The sequence below is a fragment of the Acomys minous genome (genome assembly GCF_964271855.1).
Source record: "Acomys minous genome assembly, chromosome: 8".
Taxonomy (NCBI): Eukaryota; Metazoa; Chordata; class Mammalia; order Rodentia; family Muridae; genus Acomys; species Acomys minous.
In genome coordinates, this window is record NC_140489.1 from 79,410,180 (window position 1) to 79,428,614 (window position 18,435).

The window sequence follows — 18,435 nt, forward strand, 5'->3', positions numbered from 1 at the left end:
AAAGGAACAAGGTGGAAAGAGACAGAGGAGGCCACTAAAGTACTGGCCTCCTATATGACCCTCACACACAGACACAAACACACACAAAATCAATTAAAAATAAGTAAACTAAGAGACAACCTTTTACAAAGAAGAACAAGAAATTTAAAGAAAAAAGTAAATGAAACGATCAGAGAAAAAATTCCAACATTCAACTAAGAAGAAGACAGGAAGAGGAAAATACAGACACCAGTGGGGAGAAATGTATTCATTCATTCAGTGAGTGAAAAAAGAGCTACAGCAAGAAAGATGTCTAGGAGCCTGGCATGGTGGTGCACACCTTTAATTCCAGCAGTCCAGGAGGCAGAGACAGACAGATGGCTGTGCGTTCGAGGCCAGCCTGATCTGCAAAGCAAGTCCAGGACTGTGTAGCAAAGGCTCAAAAAACCAACAGAGAAGGAGAGAAGCGGGGGAGGTCTGTTTCTTGTGGTATGATAGTGCACTTAAAAGGCGGAGGCAGGAGACTCTCAAGTTCAAAGCCATCCTTGGCTATCCAGTGAGACTCGGCTTCCAAAAAAGTAAAAATAATGAAAAATGAAAAATTAGGGACATCCTTGAAAACGTTCAGTGCCCCCATGCTTTGGAGGCAGAAGCTTGTCAGGGGTCAGGATCTTAGACTTCAACGGTAGATTCCCTGTGTCAGCTGTGAGCGTGGGAAACGATCTCCCATCTAGCTGTGTACTCACAGAGATCATCAACTCGGGGTTAAGGTGGAATGATAAGCTGCCTGTTGGGTGAGGACCTAAGACTGAGCTCCCACGAACCTCTTCACAGGCAGCTACTGAAGGAACTACTCCATCAAAGTGAAGAAGCAAGGCAAGACGAGAAGGTGACACGGTGGGAGGCAGGACACAGGCACAGTTGAGATGCACCCCACTGACAGGAGCTGCTGCTTTTCCCTTCTAAGTTTTCAGGCACTATTTGAGTTTTGAACTATGAACCCATGTAACTTTGATAAAAATTAAGTTTAATTAAAGAACAGATGGTTGAAACACTCAATAGTAAGTCCTAGTTGCCAGGTGTAAGAGGGGAGGAGGTGGGCTGAGGAAATTCCTAGGAAGGAAAGCTGAATAAGACTCAGAATTGGCCACGCTGGTTCTGAGCACAGAGACAAGGTGGTCTGAGGCTGCGGTATGGTTCAGGCTTTTGTTTTTGTTTTCACATAGGGTCTTCTCTACATCCCCCTGTCCTGTCCCGGAACTCACTACGCAGACCAGGCTGCACTCAAACTTGAGATACCCTTGCTTCCGCCCCCTCGGTGTTGGAATGAAAGGAGTGCATCGCCAAGAATTACAATTTTGAAACCTAGACTATATAGTAAAATTGAGGCTAACCTGGGCTATACAGCAAGTCCCCCCCCCCCCACGCACACCCAAAACAAATACAATAGAACAAATGGAGCTGGAGAGGTTGCTCAGCAAAGTAATAGCATTTGTTCTTTCAAAGGAAATGAGTTCAGTTCCCAGGACCCATGTTGGACAGATCACAATTTACACACATACGCCACCACCACCATAACACGAAAGCAAATCTTAAACAGCAAATAAACAACAACAAAAGAAGGGAATGAGACCATCTGCATATGTCTGTTGACTTCAAAGTTCCCAGACCTAGAAGGCACAGATGCAGAAGTCAAGGACATCATGAGTGTGCAATGTGGCAAGAAGATTCTCCCAGTGTCCTCCACACATCTTCTTGTCCTCACTCAGTAATCTAGGACCTTCTGCCTGTCTCCACATCACCCTGGTAGTGTAAAACCCACTGGGATTGGCCAGTTTATACTTTAGTCCAGATGTGTGCAGTCTATCATCCAGGGCAATCCCCACATTCCATTGGCACTGGACTCCACAGACTGTCTCCCCTTCTTCCCACTACAGCTATAGCCTGGCCTACCACAACCCACGTGGACTCTCTGCTTTCCTCTTCTTTCCAATACAGTTTAGATGCACTTGGCTACGCTAGGACCCATTAACTCCCTGGGGCTGCCTGGGGGCAAGAAATGTATTTCCTTAGAGTAGAGGACAACGAAATGAAGTTAATGGTTGTGTGTTGTAGTTTGGATGTGGACTGTTTCCTAAAGGCTCATAACCTGTAAGGTAAGCTTGGTTCCTAGGGTGATGGTGTTGAAATGGTGGGACCTTCAAGTTGTACAAGGGAGATAAGGAGGTTATGAGGCCAGCAACCTTCATGTACAAGAGAGGGCCTGACTTCTCTCTGTTCTCATTTCCTTGCTCACATGTGTGTTCCCTCTGGCAGACAGCAGCTTCCTTTTCTGTTGCTCCACCATGTATGATGCAGCCAGAGAGGTGTTATGAGAGGCTGATGCTATGCTGCTTGGACATTCTAGTTACCAGAGTTGTGAGGTTGTGAGCCAGCTAAATCTCTTTTCTTTGTACACTGCCCAGAGTCAGGTAATTTCTCATAGCAACACAAAATAATCATGGTTGAGGGTATTTGTTTATGTACAGCAAATGTGTACTTGGTTCTCTCTGGGGCCAGAAGAGGGCATTAAATCACCTGGAATCGGACTTATGAGTTATGAGCTGCTAGGTGGATGCTTAAAACGGAATCAGGGTTTTCTGCAAGAGCAGTAAGTGCCACATGTGCTGGCACTCACCTTTAATCCCAGCACTTGGGAGGCAGGGGCAGGTAGGTCTCTGTGAGTTTGAGGCCAGCCTGGTCTACATAGTGAATTCCAGGAAAGCCAGGACTACACAAAGATACCCTGTCTCAAAAAAAGGTAGTAAGTGCTCTAAGCTGTTTCTGGGCACCCTCAGTAAGTGGTGGGGCAATCAGAGTAGAGAGGGGAGCAGAGCCATGGCTAAGCTTATCTAGTTAGAAAGCATAGAGCTAAGTATTCTGCTTCAAATTCTGCCGTAGCTCTTGTGTTATTTGATTTAAGCTGCACTCACAATGTAGCCCAGGCTGGCGTTAAACACTTGATAGTCTGATTATTGAGACAACAGGTGTACACCATCAAGCCCAACTTAAGTTAGTATTTTCAAACTCTAGACCCAAGTTCCTTTGTTAGCAACCCTAGACAAAAATGGCTTAGAGCTAAGGTCATTGAAAAGATGAATAAAAGATGAATAACATGTGTTACCATTTTCTATAAAGAGAATTCATTATTGGAAAAGGATTATAGAAAGTTCATTAACATGTGATATCTATCTTCAATTGTTAGTACTGATGGAATATCTATTACATATATAATTAATAGGAGTAACTACCTTCTCTTGAAGGTTTTGCATGATATTTTAAATTTATAATTTATTTTTTCACATTTAAAAAATATTTATTTTTATTTCATGTGCATTGGTGTTTTGCCTGCATGTATGTCTGTGTGAGAGTGTTAGATCCTCTGGAACTGGAGTTACAGACAGGTGTGAGCTGCCATATGAGTGCTGGGAATTGAACTCATGGCCTCTCAGAAGAGTAGCCAGTGCTCTTAACCACTGAGCCATCTATCCAGCCCTAGGTTTTGTGTGATTTTGATGTTAAATTCTGGTCATGATTTGTTTTGTTTTGTTTTTGTTTTGGTTTTGGTTTTTGAGACAGTTTCTCTGTGTAGCCTTGGCTGTCCTGGACTCGCTTTGTAGACCAGGCTGGCCTCGAACTCACAGTGATCCCCTCGCCTCTCTGATCATGATTTTTTTTAACCAGACTGTACAGGATTTCACTAACCTGAGGAATTTGTTTCCATTCATTCACTTTGGAAGAGTCCAGCCCTATCCTAGTTAATGTTTCCCTACTAATATTTGTCATATTGCTTTGTCTCTTTTCTCTGTAAAGACATTTGTTCCACAGGGCCTGTGGCACAGGCCTTTAATCCCAGCACTTGGAAGGCAGAAGTAAGTGGATCACTGTGAGTTTGAGGCCAGCCTGGTCTTCAAAGTGAGTCCAGGGCAGCCAGGGATACACACAGAGAGACCCTGTCTTGGAAAACAAAACAAAACAAATGTTTCAAAAATGAAGCTTATCGAGGTCTCCTGACATAAACACCTGATGTTTCCTATGTAAGTGGACATTCTCCTAAAAACCATAGCACAATGCTGGTCGGTAGTGGCACACACCTTTAATCCCATCACTCAGGAAGCAAAGGCAGACAGCTATGTGACTGGGGGAGAGAGAGAGAGAGAGAGAGAGAGAGAGAGAGAGAGAGAGAGAGAGAGAGAGAGAGAGAGAGAGAAAGAGAGAGAGAGAAAGAAGAAGAAGAAGAAGAAGGAGGGAGGGAGGGAGGGAGGGAGGGAGGAAGAGAGAGAGAGAGGGAGAGAGGGAGAGAGGGAGAGAGAGAGAGACTGTGTTCCAGGACAGCCAGGGCTTTACAGAGAAACTATGTCTCAAAAAACCAAGCCAAGCCAACCAACCAAACAACAACAACAACAACAAAACCACAGCTACAAAGGAGCAAAGCTACAAAGCCACTTAAGGCTTCCCTGTCTGGTCCATTTTCAGCAGCTATTCTCTTACTTCTCTGTTAACTCAGACACCATCAGCTAAAACTTGACGGAGAAATGTTTAATGAAGGGCCATCTAGGCCAGACTTCAAAAGGCATGCCTGTAACCAGCACCCAGAAAGTGGAGCCAGGATGATGAATTTACAGTCATCCTTAATGCGTCCCCCCAAAAGAGCTATCAAACTGGTTTTGCTTGGGGGATCCTTGAAGAATCCACTGTGGTCCCTCTGAGAGTCTGGGGGATATTGGCTCTGGGTACATGTGGTTTCAGGTAGAGGCCAGTCTGCCAGTATCTAATACTGTGGAGGGATGGATTGTAATGAAAACTAAAAAACTTCACTATCTACAAAGGCTTTGAAAGTCATTCTACATAGTCTGCCATTACCCATGATTTCACTATTCGGGTCACTCGTGATCAAGTGAAGTCTACAACTATTAAACAGACCATTATATGCACAGGCAGCTGATAAGTTTCTATCACATGCAGTTCTGAGTAGTGTGATAAAATGTTGAGTGGTCTTGCTCTGTCCCCTCTGGGATATGAATCATTGTTGTCAATGTATCCACGATTTGTATGTTGCCCCCACGAGTCAGTGAGCTGCCATTTTCAGACTAGCAGCAACAGTGTGGCAATATATGAATTAAAATAACCTTTGTTTTATTTAATCATGGTCCCAAAGTACAAGATTAGTAATGCTGATAACTGTATTACAATATAGTTCTATTTTATTATTAGTTACCGTGCCCAATTCATAAATTAAATTTTACTGTAAGAAAACATGTATAGGAGAAAATGTAGTATACACAAGGTTTGGTTTTATCTGAAGTTTTAAGCATCCGCAAGGGGTCTTGGAGAACGGGGAACGACAGCTTGTACAGTTGAAGCCCGGAAGTTTGGAATAGAATTGTCTCAACTCTGAAACAAGGGTAATACCTTTGACCAATCCTGGCAACACAGTGAGAGCACAGTCTTGCAAAGAAAGGGGTTGAAGCAGCACAAATGTCTATAGTGATGGAAAGGTGCAGTTAATTCAGCAGCTTACTTTACCAGGGAAGGCTGTCTGCTCCTAAAGCCTGCAGTTCTTCCCTCTAACTGCAGAGGGCGTCTGCGGTGAGACTAGGTCTACTCTGCCACTGCAACAGGTAGAAGGATCATCAAAAACTGTTGCCAGATGGAGTTTTGCTGTAAAAGCAACTCGGTGCACTTGTCTGATGATGTTCCCTCAAAGCTTATTTGCTGGTTAAACAATGACACTTTGGGATACATTCATGCATAAAAAAAATTCAGGTAATACCACTATTTGTACTTCTCACTGAATATCATTGTTTTCCTTCTGTGCCATGAATGGGCATCTGAGTCTTCTCTTGTTTTCTGAACTCTACGTTTTTGGAAAGCTGGGTCTGGTTGCAGTTTTTCCTCTCCCTTTGCCTGACAGCACCTTGGCTTCTGGAATAAGTCCTCTAGAAACACTTTGGTAGGCATAGTTAGTTCCGGCCCTGTTACCTGCAAATTGCTCTCCTGCCCATCAGAACAAACATTCACAGATCTTAAATTGCTTGTAATCCAAATGGATTGTAATTCTGTTCCCTGTGTTTTCTTTTTCCATTCAGTGCAACCAAATAAAAACCCTAAACAGGTGGCTCACCCTCAACACCGTCAATGTCCCCTCATCCTGACCGTAGCGGAGTTGTGAATATAAGTCATAAGAAATTGTGACAAATGGGAGAGAGAGGTCTTGGGAACTTCTAAGTTGTTCTAACTTATCTTCCCAGGCTTCCCCCTTTCTGCCCTAGGAGTCTTCAAATAACATAAAAACCCAAGCAGCCGATAAGTTGCCTGGTGGTTGAAGTGCCAATCTTCCAACGTTTATTTCCAGCTCACTCTTGCTCTGCAAAAACACACACTGTCTGATAAAAGGCCTGCTAGGAAGGCTGATGACTACAGCGGGAAAATCTGGGGAGTGCTATGTGGCAGGCGGCAGACTGAGCCCCTTAGGAGAAGGAATGTATTTAAACGTCACAGAGCCTTAGGAGGTTGGACTAAAATATCTCACTAAAGTACCGTCTGGCCACACACAGAACACCTAGCAAGGAGGGCCTTAACTGAGGGCGGGGGAGGGGGCGGCGCGCGGGGGGGGGGGGGCGGGAACTGCTTCACCCATGACCACTTACCTGGGAAGTACAGAGTTCAGTGGTCTGGCTTTGGGTGGGGATGCTACTTTCAGCTCTGCCACCGTGCTCCCAGAAGATCCTTGCAGAGCATCAGGCGCAGGTCCCGGCGGGTTAGGAAGTATCTCCCTAGCGGAAGTCAGAAGGTGCTCTTTCACTTCTTTCTCCCGCGACTTGGCTTTGTGTTCTGCCAGGAGGAGGTCAAATTGCTTTTTCCGGCCTGGGACTGCTCTCCGATGGCTCAACGAGTGGGTCTAAGGAGAAGAGACATGAGAAGCACAGCCTCTTTGATCAGCACATACACCTGCTTCCCCACGGCCTGCATTTCCGACATGGCAACCGTGAGCATTCAACGGTGCTTGAAAAAGTCAACTTCAAGGCAAAAGCTCCTGTTCTGAGGCTGGGAAGAGGCAGAGACCGCTCGAACGCAACCATGCCCTACACTTCTTGTGTTAAGAAGCCAAGGCTTCCTTCAGACAAATGGCATGAGACAGCTTCTGTGCAGAACCCGGGACAACCTCGGATGAAAGGCACGAAAGCTAACGTCAATCCAGGTGCGAGTGGGAGGCTCCAGTCGGCCCATGCATTCAGAGCCACCAGGCAGACAGGGATATAGTCTGGATCCCAAGAGGCACTAGAAATCTGGGGCTTGAGGCTACCCAGTAGCGGAAGCCTGAGGTCCGCCTGTCCCCTGGTTTCCCCGAGTGGCTAGATCAGGGCGCAGCATCGCATCATCCCCTCTGGGCTGCCTTTCTGGGCGCTGCCGCTGCCGCCGTTCCTGCATACATTAAAACGTAGCAGGCTTTAGAACCGCCTGTGAGTGCCTATAAATACAATTTACTGTCTGGCCTCCCAAGTAACACGGGAAGCCTAGGGTGGGTTTTTTTTTTTTTCCTTCTTCTTTTTCTCCTTCCCCTTAAAAAGCCAGCCAGCTTGAGGCAGGCACTATGCTACCGTGGACAGAGAAGAAAGCATTTTCCTTACAAAGAACAGCTGGAGGTCATGTCGAGGTTCCACACCCTGCCGCGTGCAGAGAGTGGCATGCAAACATTTCGACAAAGGCCCCAGCAAGAGCAGGAAGTATTTTTTTTTTTTATGGAAAGAGAAATACCTTGCAGGTGAGGGATCTTGTGCAAGGTTTCTTTGTCTCGGGATCCAATACTCCACAGTGTTTATTTGGGTCAAATTCTCTCTCTGGTTTAAGAAACAAACAAAAAATGTAAGAAAAAAGGAGACTAAATAGGATTTGGCATTAAGACTACATTTTTTTCTTTTAATTCACATTTGCACCAACAAGTGAGATGTTGTCAGGCAATTTTTTTTTCCTTCCCCCAACCAGCTGCTAAAATGCTTCAAGAACCATTTGGGGGGTAGAGGAATGACGCTCTACTCTGAACCCAGACTTTCTGAGTCTGGTACAGGGCAGCTCAGGGAACAGGTGGCAGAAGGCTAGGACCACGCTGTTTACAAACACTTTATTTTACTTAAAATCGTCCCACAGGTCCTTGGCACTTTGGGCACAGTAGCTGCAGAGCAGGAAGAGCCACTTGAGACCTAAAGATGTCACCTTTCTTCCCAGGCTGCCTAGAGAGTCTGAGCATGCCCTACCCCCCACCTCGGCTTCCCTGGTTTATCCATTTCAGTGGGAGCTTGTTCACTGACTTGTCAGTGTGGCCTTTCACATGCTTTACAAAGCCCTTGGTGAAGGCTTCCTACAAGGCCTCATAGATCAGTAAAGACATTGCCTGATCCAGGAACGTGTCTGGCAGTGCCTCAGGCCGGGGGCAGGAGAAAATGTGGCTGTGTTTCTCTGCTGGGCTGAACTTGAAGGCACAAGGACCTTAGGCTGCTAACCTTACAGCTTGCTTTGCCTGGAGCCCTGGTCCAGACGCTTCACCAGAAGCTAAGACAGGACACACTGGCCTGAGAGATGGAGGACAGCCGTGAGGAGGGAGTGCTTTCCCCATGCCCCACCCCCACCCCACCTTCTGCCTGGACTGTTGATGGCTTGCCTGGAAGTAACTGCTAACCTTTCTTTTGATGCCTTCATGACCCTTCATCTCTTTGGGGAATTTCACAAATGCTCACCACTCCTGCAAAATGTGTATGTGTGTGTGTGGCAATCTTTCAAGGACCCTCAAGGCTTTCAGAAAATCTGGGCTGTCTCTGGAAGGTTCCAGCAAACACCTGAGACCTGAGGAGCCGGAATGCCACAGCTCTCTGGGTATGAAGGGTGATAGTTTGAAGTATCGCTCAATGGTGGAGAGGGGGTGGTTAGGGAGGGCGCCAGGTCTCTGTAAGGGCCTTGGTGTCTGCAAACTAAAGAGAGTTCCTTAGCCAGAAACTGTCCGCATTTGCTGGTGTAAACTTGAAGCATAATAAACGAATGTTCTATGTTCAAGTCTGGGGATAGGGAGGAGGCTGCAACTGAAGCTATGATGCTGTACCCAAACTGCCCCACCCCCTGCCACTGCCACCACCCCAGTGGTGCCTCCGTCCCCTCCTAAGCAGAAAGCTCTGCCCAGCAGACAGTGAGTGAGTGAGTGCTAAATGCGTGGCTGCCTGCTATGGAGGTCTTTCACCCTGGCCTACCAGAGGCGAATCTGTGCCCAGGCCCACACCAGCACCTCAGGTTGGAACTGAATGGGGTTTTGATTAGGGATAGGAGTTGGCTGTTGAATGTGTGAGATAGGTAGGAACAAGCAAAGGACCCATTGAGACAAGAAACCCCACAAAACACAAACCCCCCCCTTCAGATAGGGGAACAGACTGGAAGAAGCCAAGGTAGGGTTATTGCAGCACTAGGAGACCTACAGCCTCCAGACACTGCATAGGCCAACCCCCTCCCCTATACACAAACTGGGATGATGTGTCCACCTCCCCCTCTGCCCAGTGAACTGGAACACTCCATTTGGGAAGAGAGCTAGCAAGGGGAAACTCAGTCCATAAAGTGAAGTCCCACCAGGCTAAACCTTTTACCTTGATTGTGGATAAACGGGACATGGAGAGAGCTACAGGGCTGTTTCATTTGAATGTTGTTAGGTGGGCCCAAGTATTTTTAAAACATAATTTTTAAATGCAGATATAAGATAAAAAATACAATGAAATATGAAGTCAAATATATATATACACATACATATACATATATGTATAAATTACTGGCACCTTGGGTGCTTAAAAACCGTGCCTGAAGCAGAAGACACCTTCTCTCTCAAGGATGGCTTTCTCTGCATTTTGTTTTTCCTAGACCTGTACAGAAGCTGTGAAACGTCTAGCCTCTTCTGGTCATTTGGAGACAGAACAAGCCAGATTTAGTTCGACGACAAACACAAAGCAAACATCATCCTTTAAAGCAGCAAGTGCTACCTCTGAGCAGGGGGCTGAGTAGTAGTGACCTGAGAGACCTCACTGTATCTCCATCTGCTACGCTGGTCTGTGAGCTCCCAATACACATTCTAGCCTGACTATGGGGGAGAAGGCGACTGCAACCCCAGCTGCAGACTCAATCTCAAAACCGAGGATGCCAAAGAGCAGAGGTTACAATTGCCCGTGCAGCACAGTTGCTGACTGGGCTGTCCCACTCAGCATGCCATGGGCTATGAGCTCTCTCATGGACAACCCAGCTTCACAGCAGTGGAGCTTCGATAGGAGCTACGTCATCACGATGTGTCTGTGCGTGGCCACTAGGCTGGTGAGACCTTCGGAGCCCATGACTGTAGGTTGGTGCACAGCCCCCTGCTTCCTGGAGTTCTCTGATAGAGTCAGCCAGATTCAAATTGGCCAAGGACCTTATCTGCATTGGGGAATGAGAGCACCAGGGCTCTCTGGTACTTTTCGGTGCTGGTCCTGTTTGCAGCCACATTCCATGTCACCCTTAGGAATGAAACAGCTGTTCAGCTATACAAACACATCACTGGTCACAGATGGGACTCAGTTTTATAGTCTTACCACGAGCCAGATTCTAACCAGAGCGACACATACCTGAAAGTCTCCGGTAAGGCTTGTTGCTGTTTTTGGTGCCATTTTGGTGCTTCTTGTCTATGGTGGCTGACAGGATCCCTTTGCCATTTAAGATCTTCTCTGGTGAAGGTGGCACTGACTTGGACATCAAGGCGGGCTTAATTAAAGGTGGGGTGGAGACAGCAGAGGAGGAGGAGGAGGAAGAGGTGGCTGCAGTAGTGGTTGTAGAGTTCATTTTGACATTGGCACCATCTGCCTTCACTAGGTTAGGAATTTTCTCTAGACTGACTACGGGAACTGGAACGCTGAAAAAAAAAAAAAATAAAGGAACACACATGCACGGCTGCCTTCTTTGATACATCTGGTCCACTGAGGAACTACACCCGCTTATCGTCATCAGAACACTTCCTTATCACTTATTTATGCTCCTCCTGAAAGCGAGCAGCTTGATTCCCGTTTTGATGGGAGGGAGATCTGTGCTGTGTAAAGGACCAACAGGGGGTACAAGGCTGGCACAGTGCCCGGGATGGATAAGAGCAGACTGATTACCTCCCAGGCCGACTGTCTCCATGGATCCTCTGGTCCCCCCTACCCCCCTATATCAGGCGCTACATGTGGTTCTCTCTGACACAGCACCTTGGGCAAAACAAGGCCACCCCTGTGAAGCACAGGCAAGACAGGCTGCCTGTGCCCTGCAGACAGCCTGCCACTGTGGAAACAGGTCCCCTCCCCATTCTCGTGCTTGCGAGAGTCTCCCACCCCAGCCCCATCCGGGCCTGACATCTGCTTAGCTCCCCGAGTGCTGACAGGCTCACACCACACAGAGCATGGCTGCGGTCCAGCGCAGGGCACGCCATGCTGTCGGAGGGCTTCTGGATCCTGCTCGCATCCCAAGGATGGGGCTCAAATTGAGTGAGCCGCCATGTCCCATTATCCAATATTCCATTTTAGGCAGCTAGTTATGTAAATAGGCAATTCTCCAGACTGGCAGGTGAGAGGATGAATTTTAAGAAGGCAAGAGCACAAAGGTGTGCATTCACTCTTCAGAACCTGTCACCTTCGCCCCACTTCCCTGCTCGTTCTCAGTAACGGATGTGCATTTGATTTCTGCTGCTCTTTAATGCGGGAGGACCCTGTGTCTGGGGGACTGTTGGGGGATGTGTCGGGATGGGTCTTGAAAGATGAGATGAATAAGTTTTGCTTTGGTCTCTGAACCTTGTTCCCTTTCTCCTGGCAGGAGGGTAGACTGCTAACACTTCGGCTCCCCCCAATCATCTTTGAGCTGAGAGTGGAGTTAGCTTAGCTGTTTGAATGCCAAATGATGGAAAATATGGCTCTCACACGCCTGCAGACAATGTAGGGCACAAGAGAGAGGCTGGCTTTGGCAGGGAGGAACCCTATCTGTCCACATGGCTGGCTCTCCCTTCTCGGAGGCACGTTCACAGATCATTTCTCTTATCAAGTTGTTCATGAAATTATTTTAGCCACGCGTCATTCTCTGCCACCATTCTGATTCTGAAACAGGGCCACAGATGTTAGCTGTAGGTCTCTGCCAGTGTGAGCACACAGTAGTAGCAGAATTCAGTGGGGCTGGGCATGTTAGGCTTTTCCCTTGGGCCATGTGTCTTCTCGGCCGGCAGAAAGGTAGTTAGGGACTTCGAGGCTATGATGAGGGAAACAGGAGTAGTGGGTTTAGTAATGCATGGTGCTTTGCCAATTCTGCCCTTGATCAGAATGCGCTTAAAAGCACTGGCTGCTCTTCCGGAGTTCTGAGTTCAATTCCCAGCACCCACATGGTGGCTCACAACCATTAATCTAATTCCCTTTTCTGGTATGCATGAAAACAGAGCACTCATACACATAAAATAAAACAAACAAATAAGTCTTTTTAAAAAAATCTAGACATCTCCTCGACAGAGGAAGTGTGTGTGTGTGTGTGTCTGTGTGTGTGTGTGTGTATATACACAAAACAAAGAAAAACAGAATGCTGTAGTCATTGAGATGGGATTGACCTGCTGGTCTTATCTATGCAGTGGTGACTCTGTAAGTGCTCACATGCTAATTGCTGAAGGACAGTCCCAGAAACTTTCTTGGGTGGCGGAGTGCTAAGAAGTCATTTAGACACTCCCTGGTGAAATCAGCATTCAGATCTCCAATGGTTTGAATGCCTCCCTCAACATTTGTGTGTCACAAACTTAAATCTCCAGATGCATATGCTGATAAGTGTTTGGAAGACGGGGTTCTCCGAGAAGTAATTAAAATTAGATGCAGTTATGTGTTGTGGGTCTACAAAGGGGATCGTGCCTTTACAGTAAAAGGAAGGGAGAGCTGAGTGATGCCCCCAAGGTAGGTGATACCCTCTGTCATGCTGTGCCTCAGGAGGAAGGTCCTCACCAGATGACAGCACCTTGATATGGGATCTCTTAGTCTTCTCACTGTGTGACATAATTTCTGCTCATTACCTATCACTCAACTTGTGGTGTTTTGTCATAGATGCAGAAAAGAGACTAAGAATATAAAAAGCTACCACAATGACAAAAATGCAAAGCTATATGAAAGTATGAAATATATTTCTTCTCGACTCATTTCTTCAATTTAAAAAAGCACCAGTTACATGACTCAGGGTCCTTTTCCCACTTTGAGACTTTGTCTCAAGTAGTCTAGGCTGGCCTTGAACTTGCTATGTAGACAAAGCTGGCCTTGAATTCCTAACTGTCCCGCTTCCACATCCCAAGTGCAGAGATTACAGGTGTCTCACACCCATCCTGGTTTAGAAATGAGGTCTTGAATGGATGTCTTTATACTCTTGTTCATGGCTGCATTATTTGTGATAGCCAGAGGGTGGAAGCAAACGGAATGGCTTTTAATACAATGCATAGATGTCTAATATTTAGCTTTACAAAAGAAGAAAATTCTGACACAGGGCTGGACCTTGAGGACAGAATGCTGAGTAGTGACAAAAAAAAAAGACAAGCAAGTGGTCCTACCTGCATGAGGCACCCATAGGAGGTATAGTTATGGAGACAGAAAGCAGGACAATGGGTGCCAGGGAGGGAGGGGGCATGGGGTGGGGGACATGGCCTCAGAGGGAAGGGTCATGGGGTGGGGGACACAGCCTCAGAGGGAGGGGACATGGGGTAGGGGACACAGCTTCAGAGGGAGGGGACGTGGGGTGGGGACATGGCCTCAGAGGGAGAGGACATGGGGTGGGGAATGTGGCCTGAGTCTAGAGTTTCAGTTTTGCAAGATGAAAATATTCTAGAAGTTGTATGAGTAACAGCGTGGTTATACTCAACACTACTGTACTTTATAAATGGTTGAGATGGTAACTTTTACATCATACATTTTACCATCATCCTTAAAAGTACCAAGTAATAACTCCACAAATCACAAAATTCATGCAATCTAAATTATACGTCAGCAAACTGGTATGTATGCATGTTTGTATATGCATATATATATACATATATATACACACACACACACATATATATATGTATATATTATACATAGCATGTTACTTCACAAAAGGAAATGAGGACTTTCAAGTTAAAGATCTGAATCTTGTGGAAAAATCATGGTTGAATACACAGAAGGCCTCCAGCTTCTGTTCAGTTTCAGTAGGATGCCTGGGATGGAATAACTCAGAGCAACCATCCTGCATCGCCCGTGCTCACAGTGCGGCCTGCGTTTCTCCTCTGGAGTCAAGGGTTGCTGTCAAATGTACTCTGCAGTGCAGGCAGCCACATGCACACAGGTGCACTGTGCTGGCATTACAGTCAACACGCGAGCTAACTCATGGCTGGTGCTTCCCGCACCTGAGCCAGGCAGGCGACCTCCTGGTTTCTTACTTGATCCCCTAATGTGGATTATTCTCTGCTACCCATTAGCTTCTAGAACTTCAGTTGGACTTTGGTCCCAGTACCCACAGGCAGGATGGAGAGATGGAATCTACCAGAAACAGGGAGAAAAGTGATAAGCAGCCCCCTGGACTGAAGGATAGCCAATGCTGGGCAAGAGGACCCAATGGCGGATTCCAAACACCTCGTGAGTCAGAAAGAAGCTAGCTACTAAGCAAGTATCCTGGGTGTTAGGTGAGCAGGCCACTATGTCAGCAGAAGAAAGAGAAAAGAGACAAAATCTTTCCAGCAGGACTTCTAAAGGGGATTCACCAGCTAAAGGAAAATGAGTACTTGGCCCATGGGAGCTGTCCCTGGTACTTTTCCTTGGGCCACAGTTCTCTCCAATAAAAGCTGTGGGCTTCTCTCAGGTAACCTGCCTTGGGGTCAAGAATGAGAAGGAGAGATGAGAAAAGGCAGAAAAGTAGGCAGTTCTATGACAGTGGGATGGTGAGAAGAATCAGAAATATCCAGAGAGAGAGAGAGAGAGAGAGAGAGAAAGAGAGAGAGAGAGAGAGAACATTACAATCTTGTCTTCCCTACGCTCACTGCAGAACAAATTCTAGCCAGACTCGTTTCTTCATTTTCACTGGCCGAATGACCCTGAAGTGATAAGCAAAGGACGCAAATGAGCACAAGATGGTGCCACACAACAGCAGACAACTGACTTCAAGCACTCCATCTTCTTTAGAGGAGAGAGCTCTTCCTCCCGCCCTTACGAACAGCCACCTGTGCAGGATTGTGCGGCCACAGCAAGCCACCAGCTCAGAGCTGCCTTCTGGCCTGCTCCCCTTTCCAGTGCCTGCACCTTCCTCTGCCTTCCCTTCCCCAGCTAGTGATGTGTCTGCCTCGGACAGGCAAGGAAGGGAAGGCTCCTTCGGATGGCAAGAAGCCCTGAAGTACAGGTTTAATTTTTTTTTCTCCTTCTACTTTCAAAGGAGCTAAATATTCTGACCCTGACTGCATGGAGAGGCCGCCTCCCATTGTCTCTGTGTGCCATCACAGCAAGTGAAACTCTGTGTGGCGAGGAGTTGGGAGGAGCTGGGTAGGTAGCAGCACCCAGAACACTGACTAAGCAGGGAATTTCGCTGTGTGTGAAGGGCGATAAACAAGCCTGGGAAGGGAGCCAAAAGCCCCTCTCCCATGCCCCTCCCCACCTCCCTCTCACCCCTCCCCGGAAGTCCTTTCCCCTTCCATCTCGAGGGATGGATATATCCTCTATTCTTCCCATTTGTTGCGTTTATAAACTAACTACCATCCTCTTTTGGGGGGTGCTGTGTTTAAAAAAGAGAAAGAACCCCCCCATGAAGCCCCTGCTGCCTTTCAAATGCCTGTTTTTGTGAGCTGGGCACAAACTCTTTCCCCGAGCCCAGGGCTGCAGCTAATTCCAGCTGTGTCTAGTATGCTGGGAGCACTTATCACCTTGTTATCTCTGTGCCTCCTCTCAGGCCTGGGAGACACTGCAGTGTGGACATGGGGCCCTCCCTCAACCCCTGGCACCACAGGGGGTGGGGTGACTACCTTCTGTTTCTCTTGTGCTGCTTTGGCTCCCCATGTCTTCTTCCTGTGTGCATGGCCTGTCTGAATTGATCTCTCTAGACCAAGGCAGGTCTTCTGGCTTTAAGAAAAATGGTTCTCTTGGCATCAAGCAGATTCCCCTCCCTGCCCAGTGATGTCTGCAAAAGAGCAGAGGTGGAGAATCATGATGGTGTCATTTTACGAGTCACTGCCGGGCTGCAGGGCCAGCTGCCTCCTGCCACGCCTTTTCAGGTGATCACGACTTTTTCTTCCATCATCAACAGACATGCCTTAAGAGAATGGTTTGGGAAGTCTTTAGGTCTGCAAAAATTATTGCTAGCCCTTCTCCACCTAACAGAGCGGGGTCAAGATGGATTTGACAGGCAGGAGTGTAAGCACATATGGTATCTGTGCTGTGGGTTATGTGTCTGATGTGAATTCGCGGCTGTCTGATCTCTTCAGCCACTTCATTCGACAAAGATCCACACGCTCGTCTGAGTGGCCTGGCGGAATTCTGAGCATCTCTGATTTATTAGCAGACCCCTTGATAGGCCATCTCACCCAGCCTCCTGCCTCCCAAGTGGTAGCAGCATTAAATCATCCCAAGATAAAAAAATTTAGCTTCTGAATTTTCAACATACTTTTTTTAAACAGGAATCCTACTTGGTTCTTGTAGATGTATCTTCTTGAAGGCCGGGGAGCAGGGGTGTAGTCTGCCACTAGGAAATTATTTCTAATTGGAATTCTTTAAGTTGAAGAAACACTAGGGACAGTCTGGAAGGTTTAAGAGTCAGGTGGTCATTAAGAGTCAGTTTAAAGAACAGCCACAGGCTCCTACCCTGCTACAATCTAGTAGACACCACATACATCCCGATGAATGGGTAATCTCCCCTCACCCTGCCTTTGAGGCATCTGGAAAAAAACGTTCAAGAAGTCAGCTTGTAAATACCTTTAGCAAACAAAAAAGAAGGCATTTAACCACAGGGCCTGTAAATAAGAAAACCTTCTGGGCTGGCCTAATATTATCTTAGAGATGACTGGTGAAAGAGGCAGCACCATGCACAATCGCTCTCAGACTCTGCACGGTTTGGACTCTCTCCCATACAATGCGCCCTCGGTAACCTGGAAGAAATGCGGTCAGACCACACAGCTGGTGGGGGTGAGTGGTCCTGGCAGCAGAGTGGCTGGCAGGATGCATGCAGATGATACGGGCAGAGAGCTCATCAATCGCGCCCAGTATTGGCCAAGAAGGCTACATCATCTTCACCATTAATGGACCATGGGCTACAAGGCTTAGCTTCTTAACTCCATTGCAAAGAATGATGTGGGTTTAATGTTCCCCCCCTCCCAACAAGTTAAAAGTGTGTGGGTGGACATGGGAGTTTGAAGAAGCTGAATTTGATGAATTGTAGAAAAGGGTCAGAAGCAGGGGCTGGGGGAGAAAGCTCCGTGGGTGACGTTCTTGCTGTGCAAAACCCAAGGACCTGAGTTTGATACCCTGCATGCATATAAAGGGCTGGGTGTGGTGGAACATGCCTGTAATCCTACTGATAGAGAACTGGGAGCAGGAAGATCCGTGATGCTCGTGGGCCAGCCAGCCTAGCCTACTGGATGAGTCTCAGGCCAATGAGAGACCTGTCTAAAAAACAAGCAAGCAAGCAAACAAACAAACAAAACAACAAAACCCCAAACCAAAACCCCAAACAGGTGGAGGCTACCTGATAGCACCTGCCACTGACATCCACATGTACATGCCCACATATACACACATACATCCACCTCGCTCCCACTAATCAGAAGCAAATAACATAAAAATTAGGGATGAAAAGTGGTGCTGAACTGAGGGTCTGTGCCTTGTTAATCAATGTTATGGCAAACTCACTGACTGCAGAGATAGCCTGCCCCTGAATCCTGCCTTTCCTATGGCTGGGTGCTTTCTGGTGAGAGGACATTGCATGTGGCTTCCTGGCTTTCGAGTCTCAGCAAGCTCCTAAGGACTTCCGTCCTTGTGAAAGGGCAACAAGACCAGGGCCCTGGCCAGTGAGTGAGTTCAGTTCTTCGCTCCTCCTTTGGTGGGACAGAATCGCCTAACACATGTCAGTTCCATGGCTCTGCCTCAGCTTCCTTGTCAGTAAAAGGAAGACAATGGCATTGGAAGCCATCAAATGGGGGAGCAGACACAAAGGGCTATGGGGCGCAAAGCACAGCCTCAATGGGTTGAAGTGGAACAAAAAGGAGAGAGAAACATCACTCTCTCTGTCTCTGTCTCTGTCTCTGTCTCTCTCTCTCTCTCTGTCTCCGTCTCTCTCTCTCTCTCTCTCTCTCTCTCTCTCTCTCTCTCTCTCTCTCTCTCTCTCTCTCTGTCTCTGTCTCTCTCCCCATGGGCCCTCCTG

At 47.2% G+C, this 18,435-nt stretch overlaps 1 protein-coding gene across 18 annotated transcripts in view; it reads right to left on the reverse strand.

The window, feature by feature from the left end:
* The window catches only part of ATXN7L1 (ataxin 7 like 1), a 225,261-nt gene that overhangs the window by 20,957 nt on the left and 185,869 nt on the right, over positions 1–18,435 (reverse strand). For 17 of the 18 annotated variants that reach the window (XR_014781241.1, XR_014781242.1, XR_014781244.1 and 14 more), the window contains 3 exons: positions 10,647–10,930; positions 7,777–7,859; positions 6,669–6,919 (listed from right to left, as the gene is read on the reverse strand). Coding sequence is in view for 7 of the 18 variants with exons in the window: in XM_084792909.1 (XP_084649035.1) it covers positions 6,669–6,919; positions 7,777–7,859; positions 10,647–10,930 (618 nt within the window). In the remaining 11 variants the exon portion in view is untranslated. Of the gene's footprint in view, positions 1–6,668; positions 6,920–7,776; positions 7,860–10,646; positions 10,931–16,045; positions 16,201–18,435 lie in introns of all 18 variants that reach the window. The other variant, XR_014781243.1, reaches the window with a different exon arrangement.